The following is a 15,522-nucleotide window of genomic DNA, read 5'->3' as shown; positions in this document are numbered from 1 at the left end:
TCTCCAAGGAGCCTCTGGTCCTCCAGAGACTTGCTGGAGCCCATGCTGGCCTGATACAACTGCTCTCAGCATGAGGACGACTGTTCGACCTCTCACCTGAGCTGTGGGACAAGGGCTCCCTCCACTACTTGCTGTTTCACATCTGTGATGCAGCAGTGGCAGAGAAGGAAAGGTTGGCCTTGCTTTGTGCAAGGCCTTTTATAGGCCTTTGAGTTACTGCAAGACCTTCGTTCATTCATACAAGTGCCATCTCTAATAAATTCATTTATGTAAATTTATTCAAATTTTAAATGTAAATTAATTCTTTTTCCCCCCAGCCCCCAACACAGTGCCAGAGAGATGATGTGGCCCTCCTGCCAAAATGTTTGGACACTCCTGATCTAGATCAGTGTTTCCCAAACTAGTGGGTAGCATCCTGATTGTTGGTGCATTATGAAACTGACAAGCTGATAACTGCTGATGCATGGAGTCCTCTGGAAAGTGAAACTGAGCTGCACTGCACATTTACTCATGAGTGGGTGACTGTGTCTCAGTTCACTTCAAAGGACAGGCCGAGAGGAATACAACACTGATCCAATGAACAAAGGGCCCAAAAAATATTTGAGAAGGAAGTTGCCCTCCTCCAAGCTGGGAAATGTATTGAGCCCCATGGAAAAGTGAAACTGAGCCACACATACATATTTAATCATGAGTAAGCAAATGTGCCTTGGTTTCTATGAAAGGCCAGGTGAAGGGGAATGCAAGGCAACCAGAATGGCCAAATTCGATGAATGTGGAGCTCAACAAATGCTCCAGAAGGTGCTCCCCTTCTCCCAAGTAAAAATCTCAAGAATCTATTTGTGTACTATGATTCCAAATACACTTGGAAAGACTGCAAAAAAACAGATTTATGGCATATTGAAATTCTGAACAATATGAGTCTCATATAACTAGTGTATAGTTTCAAAAAGTGGGTCCCAGTGCTAAATAGTTTGGGAACCACTGATCTAAATGCAACCTGCATGAATTTCACAGAAACTTAATCTCAAGGAACTATTTGTGTACCATGATTTCAAATACACTTGGAAAGACTTGCAAATAAACAGATTTATGGCATATTGAAATCCTGAACAAACAAATTATGTCCACAACTAAATACCACTACAATGAACAGGAAAAACTGGTGCATGAATAAATATTTGTGTCTAAGGATTTAATCCATTCTACTGCTATTACAACTTTAACAACAGAGAGAAACAATTCTTCACTTACATAGATCAAACTTTTCTACATACTGAATAATCACACTTACCTCGCTTTTATACTGATCTCTTTCAATAGTGCATCTGTCCAGCTTCCTGAAAACATCATCCAGTTGCACAGCCATGTCATCTACTTCATTTTTACTCTCAAAGTTATTACATTTACAACATTCAAACTTTAAAATCTCCAGTCTATTACATTTTTCTTGTAGCTGCCTCATCTCTTTTAATGCTTGTTCATAGAGAATAACTACCTCTTCTGGTCTTCTCTCTCTTACTTTTTCTAGTTCTTCTACTGCTATAATATCTGTTTCTGTTGACTTATGGCACATTTCCTTTTTCACATATTTGTCATCCATTTCTCTAATCTTTTGTTTTAGCATATTTATCTCCTGGAACAACTTATCACACCGACTTTGGTATTTTTCTCTTTCTTCATTGGCTGACTGTAGTTGAATTTTTAGTTCATTTACTCCTATACCCACATCCACAGAAACAGCCTCTGAATCAGGAACTAGTTCTGATAAGGTCATTTCCGATTCAGGTTCTAATCTGGGTAGCGAATCATCCACATTGTCTTGTACTTCTTCCTTTTTCACCACAAGTTGCTCTACTTCAGTCTGTGTTGCTGCAGTTCCTTTTGAACATTTTGCTTCTGAATTTTGCTTTGCGTCTTTGTTCTTGGGACTCTCTCTCTCCTCAGCACTCTGATCAACACTGCCCTCAACTTTTACTATTGTGATGTCACATTCTGTTGCTGGAGGTTTTGGAGTACTGCTGTCTTCCAAGATTATAACATCATCATCATCATCTTTCTTATTCTCAAATGCTTGGCTAGTAACCCGTGTGATCTTAAAAGGCAGTGGTGACTCAGGACGGGAAAGTCTTCGTTTCAAGCTACAGAATCAAGAAGGGACAGAAATCATAAATAACTTTTTATTTAAAAAGGCAAAGGGTGCAAACCTAACCAACTTTCCAGCACTGACCTAGCCACATTACAGACTCAAGGTAAGGTAACAAACATACCCTTACCTTGAGGAGGCCTCCTTGACTGCCTCCCCACTCCAGGATGCAGTGCAAGCCACATTGGCACAGCCATGTCAGTGCTGGAAAGTCGGTTAGGATTGCACTCAAAGTCCTATAAACTTTAATGCTAGTAGAAAATGGTAGGGAAAGGGAAAATGTAAATATCCTTTCAGTTTACTAACCTGTTTTCAGGGGCAGGAAGAGGTGAAGATACAGATGTATTATTTGTTGTGTTTAGACATTTTGAATGAAAAGTATTTGAAACATCTGTATGCAATCTTGAAACACTTTCACTTATTGTTGGGGGTGTACTGGTGAAGGCAGAACATGCCTGTAAATACATTTCATTATACTTCTGTGAAAAGAATCATAATGTCATTAAAATTAGCAAAAGAAAAACACTTCACTTTCATCGCTATGACTAGGTGGGCTGCAGGAAGTCTTGGCTGGTTCGTTATTCAAAATTAGACCATTGCATAAATGCAATTTAAACCAGGGCATCATTACATTAAATACTTCAACATAAACAAGCCATATAAACTACTTTTGAACAGCCTCAATTTCCCCATCATCTTTTGGGTCAATACACAGTTCAACTTATGTTGCAATTCAACGTATGCTTACCTGGAAGCCAGTCTCATTAAACTCAATGGGGATTACATCTGAGTAGGCTGCCATAGTTTATTTGACTATTTTTAGAGGTACCAGCCCAAAGTAACAGCCCTTTGTTCAGAGGTAACAGCCGGAATACAATAAAAAAATAACCCTTGAAGCTATTATTCACAGATTACAGAATACAATTCTCACAGCTCTGCCGAACTCAACCCCTTTGTTTCCTATGTCTTCGTATGATTCCCGTCTATGAGTGGGTGACCTCTGGCATCTGCAACACATCTGTTCTCTTCCAACCTCATAATAATTTGCTGCCACCGCTTGCTCTCCTCTTCTCCTGTCTCTTCTAGAATTTCTGCTCTCTCGCCAAAAACACTCACCCTTCATAATCTTTGTCTTTCTTGATCCTTTCAGCTACTTGCCCTCACAAAAACCTGCCTCTCTCCATTCCAACATCAGCATCATTACGCTCTCTTTTAAGGCTTCTCCTCCCACCCTCTTTACCCAAAGGCTGTAAAGGTGTCTTTTCTAATTGTGCCAGTTCTAGCCTCAGCTCATTTTCATCCCTGTCATGATCAGAAGCTAAAAACTCTTTCCTTTTCTGTTTGTATGACGTTGGTCAGAATTCAAACTACAGGTCTCCCTCCAAAACCATTAAAGTTTTTTGTGGTTTTTTTTTTAAGTGCAGGAAGGGCAGTTTGGTTTCAACCTCTCTCCCAAAGGGCCAAATGAAACAGGGAGAAGCTAAGCAGCCCCAACATGTATGTAAGAGTAAGCTCCTAGCCATTCAGAATAGGGAGCTCAAGCTTGAAGTCACTGAGCTGAATCACTACGGAACTGCATTGCTGAACTATTTGAGAGAAAGAGTTCTCCTGAGGTGTCCTTTGTAAATAAACCTAGTTCCCTTGGAACAGCTGCATTGTCTCTTCCTCATCCTGCCCGAAGTTCTGGCAGAAGAAGGATTACTAAAGGGTAAACTGGACTTGGGCTGAGAACCTGGGAGTGTCCCTAATGCCTCAAGGCCTGATGAAGAGCGAGGCCCTGGCAAGCAGCGGACTGGCAACAATGGAAAAGCAACTGGAGAGGTCAGCATTGGGCATTTCAGGGTCCTGGGTCAGGAACCACAAGGGCTTTTCTGTTTCCATTTGTGTTGCTATGCTATATTTCCACCTGCCCTTCAGCTTTTTATTACAGACTAAGATTGCTTTGCTCACCTTGTTCCTCCCATCTGGTTTCCTCATCCTTCTCCTTTGATCTTTGCCTTTGGATGGGACTATCCTATGCACTGCCTAATTTCTCTCTCTCAACTACCTCAGTATAACTGACCCTCAGTAAACAAAGCTGCATAAGTTTTAGGGAGAGATAATAAGTTAATTTAGGAAACACAACAAACTGTTACCCCATTTGATAGGAAAAATCGTCCCAACTGTGAAACTGACTAGCTTTGATAACACAGAAATGCACAAAGCAAGTCTATTTGAGAAAGACTGTGTTCTCTTTTTGTCCAAGAGACACCTCTTGGTGTGGTTTCTGCTTTGTTTTTTAGAAACTTAGATCTCATCGTTCTAGTAGGCCGACTGCTAGCTTCCTGACTTTTGAAAAATGGATTTGACCTATCAAAAGTTCCGAGCATACATGCAGATGGTCTATCATGGTTAATCACTGAGTACAATATCTTTCAGGATTACTTCACAAAACTGCAGCACTGAAAAATGTGGGGGTGGCCCTTCACTGCAAGTGCAGAATGTCGGTTTCACTGCAGTAAACATTCTAGCCCAAATAAGTTTTTATTCACAGGAAATAAATGGTACATGATATCTTTATTATTATTATTATTATTATTATTATTATTATTATTATTATTATTATTATCTTGCTAAAATTTGGATACATTGACCAATGTGTTGAAGACAACATCCTAAAAGGACAAAGTTGCAGCACTTACCACCTGTTTTTATAAGATACAAAGAAATACAGGGTGTCTCAAGAAAATGTAGACACACAAACTTATTATACTATAATTCACACATATACTGCACAAGGTATGAGCAGAAGCAGCTACTTAATCCAGTTAGTTAATGAATTAGACCAAGTGCTTGAAATGTTCCACAGTGGTGTCTATGTACCACTGACTAAGGGCTCTGCAGACATCCATCAATGTGTGTGTTGGGATGGTTCCACACATAGCTTCAACTGTGTCCCTTAGATGTTTGAGTGTTGCAGGTTTTCTGCAATGAAGTATTATGGCTTATTAAAATGTATGTACATTTTTTGAGACACCCTATACTGGTGTATGGATAAATACAATCCATAAACACATCCCAGAGTCAGGTGAAAGTTAATGGCACTATGTAAGTAAAAAAAAATTCCAGGATGAAATGGGTCACTTACCTGTTGACTCAACTCCAGTCTTTTCTTTAAATTCTCCCTGTCTCTGTACGAAAAAGGAAAAAAAAGATCAGTGTATACTCAGGATATATCTGATTTCTAACTTATTAGATAATGAAAATCCCTTTCATTAACTGCAGAAGCTACTGCTGCAAAACTTCTTTGTCCCTCTTCATCTGTTAGAATGATCTAAACTGCAGTTTGGATAAATGTATTTGTCCAAGTATGGTGAAATGTGCTTTAACTGGTCTACAACAAAAATACTGGGAGAATGGAGAGACTTGGCAAGATTTTAGCACAATGTTTAAAGCAGTTAAACCAAAATTCTTTGTTTAAAGATGAGGAAAATACAATGTGTTTATCCTAGTGGAACGCACAACTTTTTAAATTTTAGATTATATAGTTAGGGTAAGGAACTCCTGGAAAAGAATTTGGAAATATTTTTCCCATTTTGATCTTTCTGCCTTAAACTCTATGCCTCATCATCTTCTTGCTGCACCACTGTCCGTGGAAGTAATTAAAGGTGCTATTGTTAAAATGAAAATAGCAAATTCACAGAACCTGATGAATTTCCTGAGAAATATAAAACTTTTCTGAATTATTTAGTTACCAAACTGTACTGTATAATGAGATTTTTGAAAAAGGTTATTTGCCCTATTTACTATATTTAACATATATAACATTTGATCCAACCTTTTTCATCTCATGGCACACTGACAAGGTACTAAAATTGTCAAGGCACACCACAATTGATAAGGCACACCATGCTGTTGGTGGGAGCTCACATCCCCCAATGGCATTACTAATAAATGACTCTCCCCCAAACTCCTGCAGCACACCTGCAGACCATTTGCAGCACACCAGTGTGCCATGACACAGAGGTTGAAAATGGCTGCTTAAACCTAAAGACAACCCATGCAGCCCAATCCAGTGCAAATGCTGTTGCAGCAATGCCAGTGTGGCTTGCACTATATCCTGTGCGGGAATTTTACATGCTGGAGGTTTCTGAGGTAAGGGGGCATTTGTCCACTTGCCCCAGAGAAAGCCCCAGCAGCCACAATGGGTCTACTTGAAAATGAGCAGCCATTGCCATTCTCCTCCCACCCTGTTCCTCTTCCTTCCCAGCCTTGTCCTGCCCCCAGGCTGCCCGGGACAGAACTTACCATACCCTCAGCATGCTTCTCCCTGTGCTGGCACCAGTGGGATGATGCAGGCGTTCCCACCAGTGCCACTAACTGCCACAATGTGCTTTTCATCACACTGGTGACAGCCTGTGCTGGCAGAGTGCATAGGGGGATAGGTCTGGGTTGTAAGTGTGCAAATTAGAGACCTATTTCTTTAATGAATGTTGATACTATGACATTGACTATTGCCATTTTCTTTGGATAAGAGAACTAGACAGGAATATCCTCTTTTGCCTCTTATTTTTTATTTGTGACTGGAACCTTCGGCCTGCACTATCAGATAAAAATGTATATGGCTTCATATATAACTCCAATAAATTCAAAATTACAAGCGTGCATTGCTTGATGACGGGGATGAACTCCTGCACCCCCGTTGTCAAGTGACGCTGACATTGCTTGATGTCACCTGTTCAAAGGTGTGCTCTCCTCACCTCCGGAGGCTTTTCTGAGCCCCACAGGGGCTGTGCACAGATGTGGCCTCTATGAGGCTCAGAATCACGAAAAAAACCCAGAAGTGAATTTTTTGCCCTTATAAGATATTCTGAGGCCCAGGGAAAGAGCACAACCTCTCTGGGGCTAAGAAAAGCCCCTGGAGGCGAGGGGAAACAGTGATAAGTGACAAACTGATGCATGTGTGGCTTGTCACTGGGCAGAACGTCGCTCAGCAATTTATGTTTAATGCTGAGGATATTGTTTAATTTGTGGATATTTTATTTCTGAACCTCAGTTTTCTATTCCAGAACTGACGAAGGTGATAAATGTCGTTGAAGATTTATCTGAATGTTCAATTAACTGAATATTATACCTCACACTATATGCTCTATGTGCAATTCCATTACATATATAAATTTTACATGTTGTTTTGGAAATTTCTGTGGTGTTCTTCCTCACTGAGGATTTTTTAAAAAGAAGATGCAACTCCCATTTAATGAAGGAGGATTCTGATTTCCCAAATTGAGTTTCTCACACCTAGTTTATCCTTTAATCTTTACTAACCATTGCAATTCTTCCTCACTCTTAAAAAATCCATCTTGGGCCACTTTGGAGGCTTCCTGTGTGGCTCCTCTTCTAAATCAATGATATTAGGATTCACGTTTGTTAAAACGAAGGATATTCCACCTATAGTTTCTTCAGGCACCTACTCATGAACCACTATGTCACAAAAATATACATTTCATTCATTCACACATGCTAACTTTATGGGTTAATCAAAAATTGGGAATACATTTTGTGGAAGACATGGAAACTCTACAAACTAAAAATGCAGTCCTATACATGTTTACTCAGAAGTAAACCCCATTGTGTTCAACTGCAGCTTAAAAATACTTTGTTCCAATGTTGTCTTCTAACCTCAAAACTATACACCAAGATACACAACACTTTAAATTCCTCTTCTTATTTAATACTTACTTTTTCTTATAGGTTTTCTCATATGGTATTAAATCATCATCTTCAGGTTCTTCAGGAACATTGCAATTCCTAATTGAGAGAGACAGAGGTTTGATTTTGATCCACTTAACACAGGTACACGCTGAGATATCTGAGCAGCTTAATTTCTACTTCTAGGTACCTGAACTGAGGGTCAGGGTTGAATGAACAGTACCACTTGTCTGGCAACTGAGTGATTCCATCTGGAAGCTTCCTCCATTTTAGACATGAGTCGCACTGAACCCAGGTCTGATCAGGTCGCTTCCTGTAATAAAACATCGAAGCAGCAGAATGACACTTAGGATGATTTGTTGGGCACTGGTTTCTAGCGAAACAAATTGAAAAATTTGTTTCCAAACTTACTGGGTTTCTTCTGTTAGTACTTCTAGAGGATATTCTTTTTTCTTGGCTTGCATCTCATTCCAGTAATCATTAAGTTTCTCACCAAGTGCGTGTATGGTAAGCCTGGCAAAAACAAGAAAAAAAGCAACACACATTTTGTACTTTAATATGAAAACAAATATTTTACAGTCAGAGAGAGCAAGGATATTAAAGGGACAAAGAATCTCTGCTTTGTTCTTGCTTCTGGGTTGGGAACTGGGAGGGCCAGGTGACATCCTTAAGGATGGTGGATTTGTGTGAAGTCTGACTCGCATCATACACCATATGCTTTTTTATGTGAATCTTGTTACAAAAAAATGCTTTATCTTGGGCAAATATTTGTTTTTACCCATGTTATTCAGAAAAAAATGCTTTGTCAGATAAACTGCCTGAAAATATTTTTATGTGTTCAGATGAAGTAAGCATTTACCTGTACTCCTTAGTATAATCAAAATCCTGTTTATTATGAGTTGGCTTTAAAAAGTTGCATTCAATAATTCCAATTACACCAAGACCCATATCATTTGCCTGAAAAAGAAAAAAAAAACACAAACAAAAGATCACATAAATATATGTACAACACTGTTGTAAAGAAAGCAAATAACCAATTCTTTTTTATAAGACAAATATGGAGTTAACAGAATCTGTCTCAAAAGGTGCCAGAAAAGGTATTATTGAGGGATAAATTCTTGCTCAATTTCCTAAACACATTTCACCTCAAGTGAGCACCCACTTCTCTGGTGGGAAATAAGCATCAAAACAGACGGTCTGGTCTAGATGACAGAGCCATCATTAAGCCTGAAGACATCTGAAGGTCATCCGTTCAAGAACATCGGAAACTTCCGTGCGCTGCAAGACTTCAAAGCTGATGAGCTGAGCTGCTATCTTGTGTGGGAGACAAGAAGTCGGCTGCAGCTGTTTCTCAGTGTGGGAGGCAACATGGCCAGAATGAAGACTAGACAGAAAAAGATCCACCTGGAAAGTAGTGTGTGTTCTTGAAAGACAGAACTTCTTTGTTTATTGCAAAAATAAACAAAGGCTCAGGCTTAGAGAAAGCCTGCCGTGAATAAAGTCAAAGGAGCAATCCAATGGCCAGAAAGGCAGTAGATAAATGTGATGATGATGATGATTAAAACCTGATAAATAAAGGAGGAAGTCAAGCAAACCATTAGGTTTTGCAAATAAGGTGGGAAAAATTATAAGCTATTTTAAGAAGTCTCAGACTTGTTATTGAAACCTGGGGCATTTATTTTAACAATCCATGTGAAATGGTCACATAGACTCCAACTGGCATGACTATAAGTCATTTTAAACATCACAGAACTCAAGGAGACAGCATCCAGGGAAAAAAATAGCTGAAAAGGAAAGAATATAATAACATTTTTGATAACATGAAGGCATGCTCAAACCTGTATAGATGGTGTATTATTATTTGCTGACATCAAAAATTCACAAACTCCTCCTTGGAGATAAAATAGCAACAGAATTTTCAAAAATTCTCAGTACAAATACTTCATGTCATCACAAGCACCAGAATCCAGCTCCTGGTGAAGCCAGCTTGTTTATTAATAGACAGTGCACACAACTGAGTTATGGTGTATACTTCTAATTAACTCCTTGAGATCTGCACTTGTCTAGATTCTCAAAATTATTACTGAATATATGTTGTTATACTGTAAGTGTTCATGAACATTCACAAAGATGAAATCATGACTTCATATGTATAGTTGTTTTCACCTTTAGCTGAAAGCCAACTCTTTCGTAAGCTTTGATTAGTCTATTTTTATGGTACATCATCATTCCATAGTGATCTTTATTTCGGCAGTTGAACCCGAAGGTAATTTTTACAGTTTTGGGCTTATTTGAGAAGGTTAGGGAAAATATTTGAATACAATTCTCTCTTCACAATGAAAGTTCATTCTAAACTGAACTTGCTAAGCAACAAATTCCATTAGTCTAAACATCATAAAGAGTCTCATCATTTACTTTAAAAAATTTAAATGACAAGTTGCAAAGTAATCATAACTATACCACCTCAATCCTAAAGACAGTAACTTGAGTTCTACTTAGTTCATTTATAATGGCAGCTCACAATCCAAATACAGGGGGCCCCCATATCTGTCGTTTCACTTAGCCATGGATGGGGGGGGCCCACATCCCCCTATGTGCATAAATAGTGTTTAATTATTAACCAGGGGAAGTGTGCGTATCTTCCTTTAACAGAGTGTTGTAAGCAATTAAGCTTACAGCAGGATGCAATCCAGCTCTGAGCAGTATGAATCCCTTGATTAAATTAGCTCTGAAGCTAGATGGGAAGGGGTCAACTGCTGCTTCCTGTTTATGTTGAAGCTTGTTTAAACAAGGATTCATACTACTCAGAGGTGGATTGTTCAGAGGTGGATTGTATCAAACTGTAAGCTTAACTGCTTACAGCCCTGTTAAAGAAGATATACAAATTATAAATTTTGTTTTAAAATGCATTTTGTGATCCAATGGCCAGTGCCCTGTTGTGTTATGTAACCTATGAACATAAGAACATAAAAACAGCCCCACTAGACCAGGCCATAGGCCCATCTAGTCCAGCTTCCTGTATCTCACAGCGGCCCACCAAATGCCCCAGGGAGCACACCAGATAACAAGAGACCTCATCCTGGTGCCCTCCCTTGCATCTGGCATTCTGACATAGCTCATTTCTAAAATCAGGAGGTTGCATATACACATCATGGCTTGTAACCCATAATGGATTTTTCCTCCAGAAACTTGTCCAATCCCCTTTTAAAGGCATCCAGGCCAGATGCCATCACCACATCCAGCAGCAGCGAGTTCCACAGACCAACCACACGCTGAGTAAAGAAATATTTTCTTTTGTCTGTCCTCACCCTCCCAACACTCAATTTTAGAGGATGTCCCCTGGTTCTGGTGTTATGTGAGAGTGTAAAGAGCATCTCTCTATCCACTTTATCCTTCTCATGCATAATTTTGTATGTCTCAATCATGTCCCCACTCAGGCGTCTCTTTTTCTAGGCTGAAGAGGCCCAAACGCTGTGGCCCTTCCTCATAAGGAATGTGCCCCAGCCCAGTAATCATCTTAGTTGCTTTCTTTTGCACTTTTTCCATTTCCACTATGTCCTTTTTGAGGTGTGGGGACCAGAACTAGACACAATACTCCAGGTGTGGCCTTACCATCAATTTGTACAACAGCATTATAATATTAGCTATTTTTTTCTCAATACCTTTCCTAATGATCCCAAGCATAGAATTGGCCTTCTTTACTGCCGCCGCACATTGGGCTGACACTTTCATCGACCTGTCCACCACCACCCCAAGATCTCTCTCCTGATCTGTCACAGACAGCTCAGAACCCATTAGCCTATATGTGAAGTTTTGATTTTTTTGCCCCAATGTGCATGACTTTACACTTACTTACTTACTGTGTAACCCTATACCTAAGTTTATCCTATACTCCTACCCCATATCTGCAATAAATAAATAAAAATAAATAAATAATAAAGAAGATACACAAAATTCCCCTGGTAAGTTCTTAAATGGTGGGTGGAGGGGCCATTATCAATGCAGGTGTCTCCCATATTCGCGATTTCCATCTCTGTGGGTGGTCCATGAAACAGATCTCCTGTGGATACGGGGGAATGCCTCTAATTTTAATTGTGTTCAGGATTGCCAATGCTCTGTTACTACCTCCAAATTCTAAACTAGTGTCTAACACCTATTTTCAAAGAGCTGCTATTTCCGTTACCTGCAACCTGCTCCTTCTCTGCGAGTATTAGCATACTATTCTTTTAATTCAAATTCAGTCAGTCCTATTACTCTTCTTGCCACCTTCTGCAGCCTTTCCAGCTTACTGATGATGGCTTGTACAGGCATGCCATGGTATCTGCGGGGGTTCCGCTCCAGACCCCTTGCAGATTCAGGAAATCAGAGGTGCCCCCACCCCCTCCACAATTTAAACTTACCCCAGCAGTGATTCTTGCTTCAAGCAGGTTGCATTGAGCTTAGGAGCTCATAGAGACCTTCAGGCTGCCTCCTGGCAGCCTGGTTGCTTCTACATAACAAGATACAGGTTAACAGGAAGCGGAACTTAACCTCTGTCTAGTGTGTTGTTTTTTTTAAACTGTTGGGAAACAGACTTCTCCTTTATGTTTTAGCTGTAGTAAGTTCTTATGCAAGTTAGTGGACTTGTGGGGGTGGGGTGCCCCTGCCCCCCAGCCCATTAGCTTGCTTAAGAACTTACTCCAGCCAAAAAGCTTTCCTTAAAGCATAAGATCTTACCGATCTTCGGGATTAAGGAAAACTTTTAGGCTGGGGAATTTTCCAGAAGATTGCTAGAATCTTCTGCATTAAGGAAAATTTTTTGGCTGGGTTAAGTTCTTAAGCAAGATAATGGGCTCACAGGAGGGCTGCTGCAGGGGCTCCATACTCCCTTCTCTAGGAACCCATTAACTTGCTTAAGAACTTACCAAGCTAAAAAGTTCCTCAAAGAGAAGGCTGCCACCCAGCAGCCTGCACGTTTTTTAAAAAAACAACAGAGGTTAACAGGGAGTGGTTAAGTTCTGCTTCCTGTTAACATCTATCTAGTTATTTAGAAGTGACCAGGGTCATTATGAGCTCCTAAGTGACCTAGTTTAAGCAAGGATCATTGCCAGGGTAAGTTTAAATCGTGCAGGGAAGCCACGGTGGGGGGGCTTCTGCATCCACGGATAAATGAAACTGGATACAGGATCCATGGATATCCATGGATCCAAAATCCATGGATATCCAAAATGCCCTGGATTTCCAAAGTTCCTCACATTTTCAGAGCTATGATTGATTGTGCTTTTTATTCTAACTCTGAGTAGTAATCCTTGTGTTTTTGTACATAAAAATCACTTTTGGGCTGCATACTGGGACCACTATTGAAGATTCAAGCGCAATATGATGCTGTGCTGGTACTGGGCCTGCTACAAACGAAAGATTTGAATGCACAATGCACCATTACACATTAATTTTTATTGCCTCTGAACTAGTAAGAAGCATCTAATCAATATCCACCAGTAACACAACAAAGAATAGCAAAGGATGACCTGCTATAAGAAATAATGCTGAAGTCCCGAACTAGTGGGGCTATAGCTCAAGGGAGAAGACAAAACTGTCCAGAGCTTCACTACACTGGACATTTGTTTTTATTCAACCCACAACAACAGAAAAGGATACAGCCAAAAATTTTGGCCTGTAAACATCGCTTACTATATGGGCAAGGCTTTTGGAAACCAATTGTGTTTGAACTTTTTGTCCTCTTATGATGATCTGCATTCTTGGTTTCAAGTACAAAATACTGCAGTATGCCTGAAAAATCAAATTAAAAATAAAAGTTCATAGTCACTTTCACAGATTGCAAGTTAAAGGAAATTTGAATCATTTTCAATACAACATTCCAGTTAAATATGCAATGATTTTTCTAACATTTTGAAATTTAATATGTCTTAAACAGAAAATCAGAAATCTGTTCTAAGGGATCTTCTGTCTCTTTTGAAGTAGCAGCAAACAAAATCAATTTAGCGTCGAAATAATTGGTACTTAACTTCTGCTCTGTTAACTAAGATGGGGGAAGTATGGCTTGGTTGATTTGCAACAATTCTAGAGTAAGCTTTAACATCTTTGTCAAGAAGTAATTAAATCCTGGAGTCAACAGTTGCTAGCGTAACAAAGTGAATTTACTCTTAGATCCAATTTCTATATAGTTGGTGACTGTTGCTACACTGTTAATAACTCAAAGACAGAAACATCAATCTATTAGCTACTTCAACAACAGATGAATGGAAAATGAATATATAATACAGAATGATCAAGTAGAAAATTACTTATTACAAAACACTTTTGGAAATAGTGTTAAAAAAGACTTTCTGGAACAGGGGAAACCCTTTCTGTTACACTGAGATAATAATCCTTATGAAAATGTAAGAAGTGAGGTCTTCAATGTTACTAAGCTTAACTGTGATCGGCTATTTATTATCCACAAACTCATTTGCTGAAATTGGTCAATATCAATTTTTGGTTTCTGGTTTTGATACTTTGGGCGTGACCTTTTGGTTTTCCTTTTACCTTGTATATTGCTATTTCATAAATAAAAAAATTTATTTTAAAGATAAAGCTTGTAAAAAATGTAACTAGACTTCAGTACATTTTGAAATGACTCTTGAATTGGAAATCAGAACTTGCATGGCATTTTTAGTGTGCATCCAGATTGTGTATCAAGTTACCTGTAAAACAGAGAGCCAGGAGTCAAAAAAGTGCATCTTAGGCTGCAATCCTAACCACACTTTCCTGAGAGTAAGTTCCACTGAACAAAATAGGACTTACGTGTGAGTAAGTGGGCCCTTAGAAAAGGATGAAATACAGGTGGAGCCTGTTTAACTGTGGATGAAAAATCTGCAGATCTGGCTCTACATGGGCCCCTGGACTTGCATTCAGCCATACTCAGTTCCACCTGAGCCCTCCAAAGGGGACAGAAGCTGCACTCTCCAGAGGGCTTTCTGAAGCCTGCAGAGGTAGTGTACGTCTGCCCACTGCCTCTACGGGCTTCAGAATGGCCCTCCAGGGGCTTCCCCGAGCCTCAGAATGCCTTATACAGAAAAAGTCACTTCCGGAAGTTGCGTTTTTCACTTGTCTCAGCCATTCTGAAGCCTGCAGAGGCAGTGGGCTGATGCACGCTGCCTCTAATACTTAGGCCCCACCTGTAGTTAGAATTTGACTGCATTCATTACTTTTAGACAAAGGAGACCCAGATTTAAAGCTCTGCTCATCCATAAAGCTGAACGGCATGATCTCTGGCAAGTTACTATTTCTCAGTCTAACCTACATCACAATTATAGAGAAGACAAATAAAAAAGGTAAAGTACTTGGTGCACTAAGAAATACTATAAAACATACTTACACAGTGCTTTCTGAGTGTACAAAGTACTTCACGTGTACACAATTGGAGTCATCCTTACAAAAATCATGCAACAGGTTTCAGATGGGATTGTATAATAGTTTGGGAAGGGATATACAGGTTGAGTCTCATTATTCTTGAGGGTTCTGTTCCAAGACATGGATGGCAAAAAACACACTACAGCAAATCAATTTTAAAAACAAAGTTTCTTTGCTCTGGTGATTTAAAAACAGCCTTGATGACCTTTTGTAATGCTAATTGGGTAAGAGGCACTTTTTCAAGTGGGTGCTCCTCTTTTTAGCAGGGGGAGAGTAACTGGCCCACCTCACCCCAGCAC

General features: G+C 39.6%; 1 protein-coding gene across 2 annotated transcripts in view; it reads right to left on the bottom strand.

The window, feature by feature from the left end:
- MORC3 (MORC family CW-type zinc finger 3) overlaps nt 1-15,522 on the bottom strand; it is a 40,484-nt gene that overhangs the window by 4,751 nt on the left and 20,211 nt on the right. The window contains exons 7-15 of one of the 2 annotated variants that reach the window (XM_066620400.1): nt 13,469-13,600; nt 9,998-10,117; nt 8,691-8,788; nt 8,243-8,344; nt 8,022-8,144; nt 7,862-7,930; nt 5,271-5,313; nt 2,450-2,622; nt 1,292-2,138 (exon numbers count right to left, since the gene is read on the bottom strand). In XM_066620400.1, the coding sequence (XP_066476497.1) occupies nt 1,292-2,138; nt 2,450-2,622; nt 5,271-5,313; nt 7,862-7,930; nt 8,022-8,144; nt 8,243-8,344; nt 8,691-8,788; nt 9,998-10,117; nt 13,469-13,600 (1,707 nt within the window). The remainder of the gene's footprint in view (nt 1-1,291; nt 2,139-2,449; nt 2,623-5,270; nt 5,314-7,861; nt 7,931-8,021; nt 8,145-8,242; nt 8,345-8,690; nt 8,789-9,997; nt 10,118-13,468; nt 13,601-15,522) is intronic. The other variant, XM_066620399.1, reaches the window with a different exon arrangement.

Source organism: Tiliqua scincoides, chromosome 3 (genome assembly GCF_035046505.1).
Source record: "Tiliqua scincoides isolate rTilSci1 chromosome 3, rTilSci1.hap2, whole genome shotgun sequence".
Classification (NCBI taxonomy): Eukaryota; Metazoa; Chordata; class Lepidosauria; order Squamata; family Scincidae; genus Tiliqua; species Tiliqua scincoides.
The sequence above is the reverse complement of the archived record's forward strand: the minus strand, read 5'-3'. Positions and strand labels throughout refer to the sequence as shown.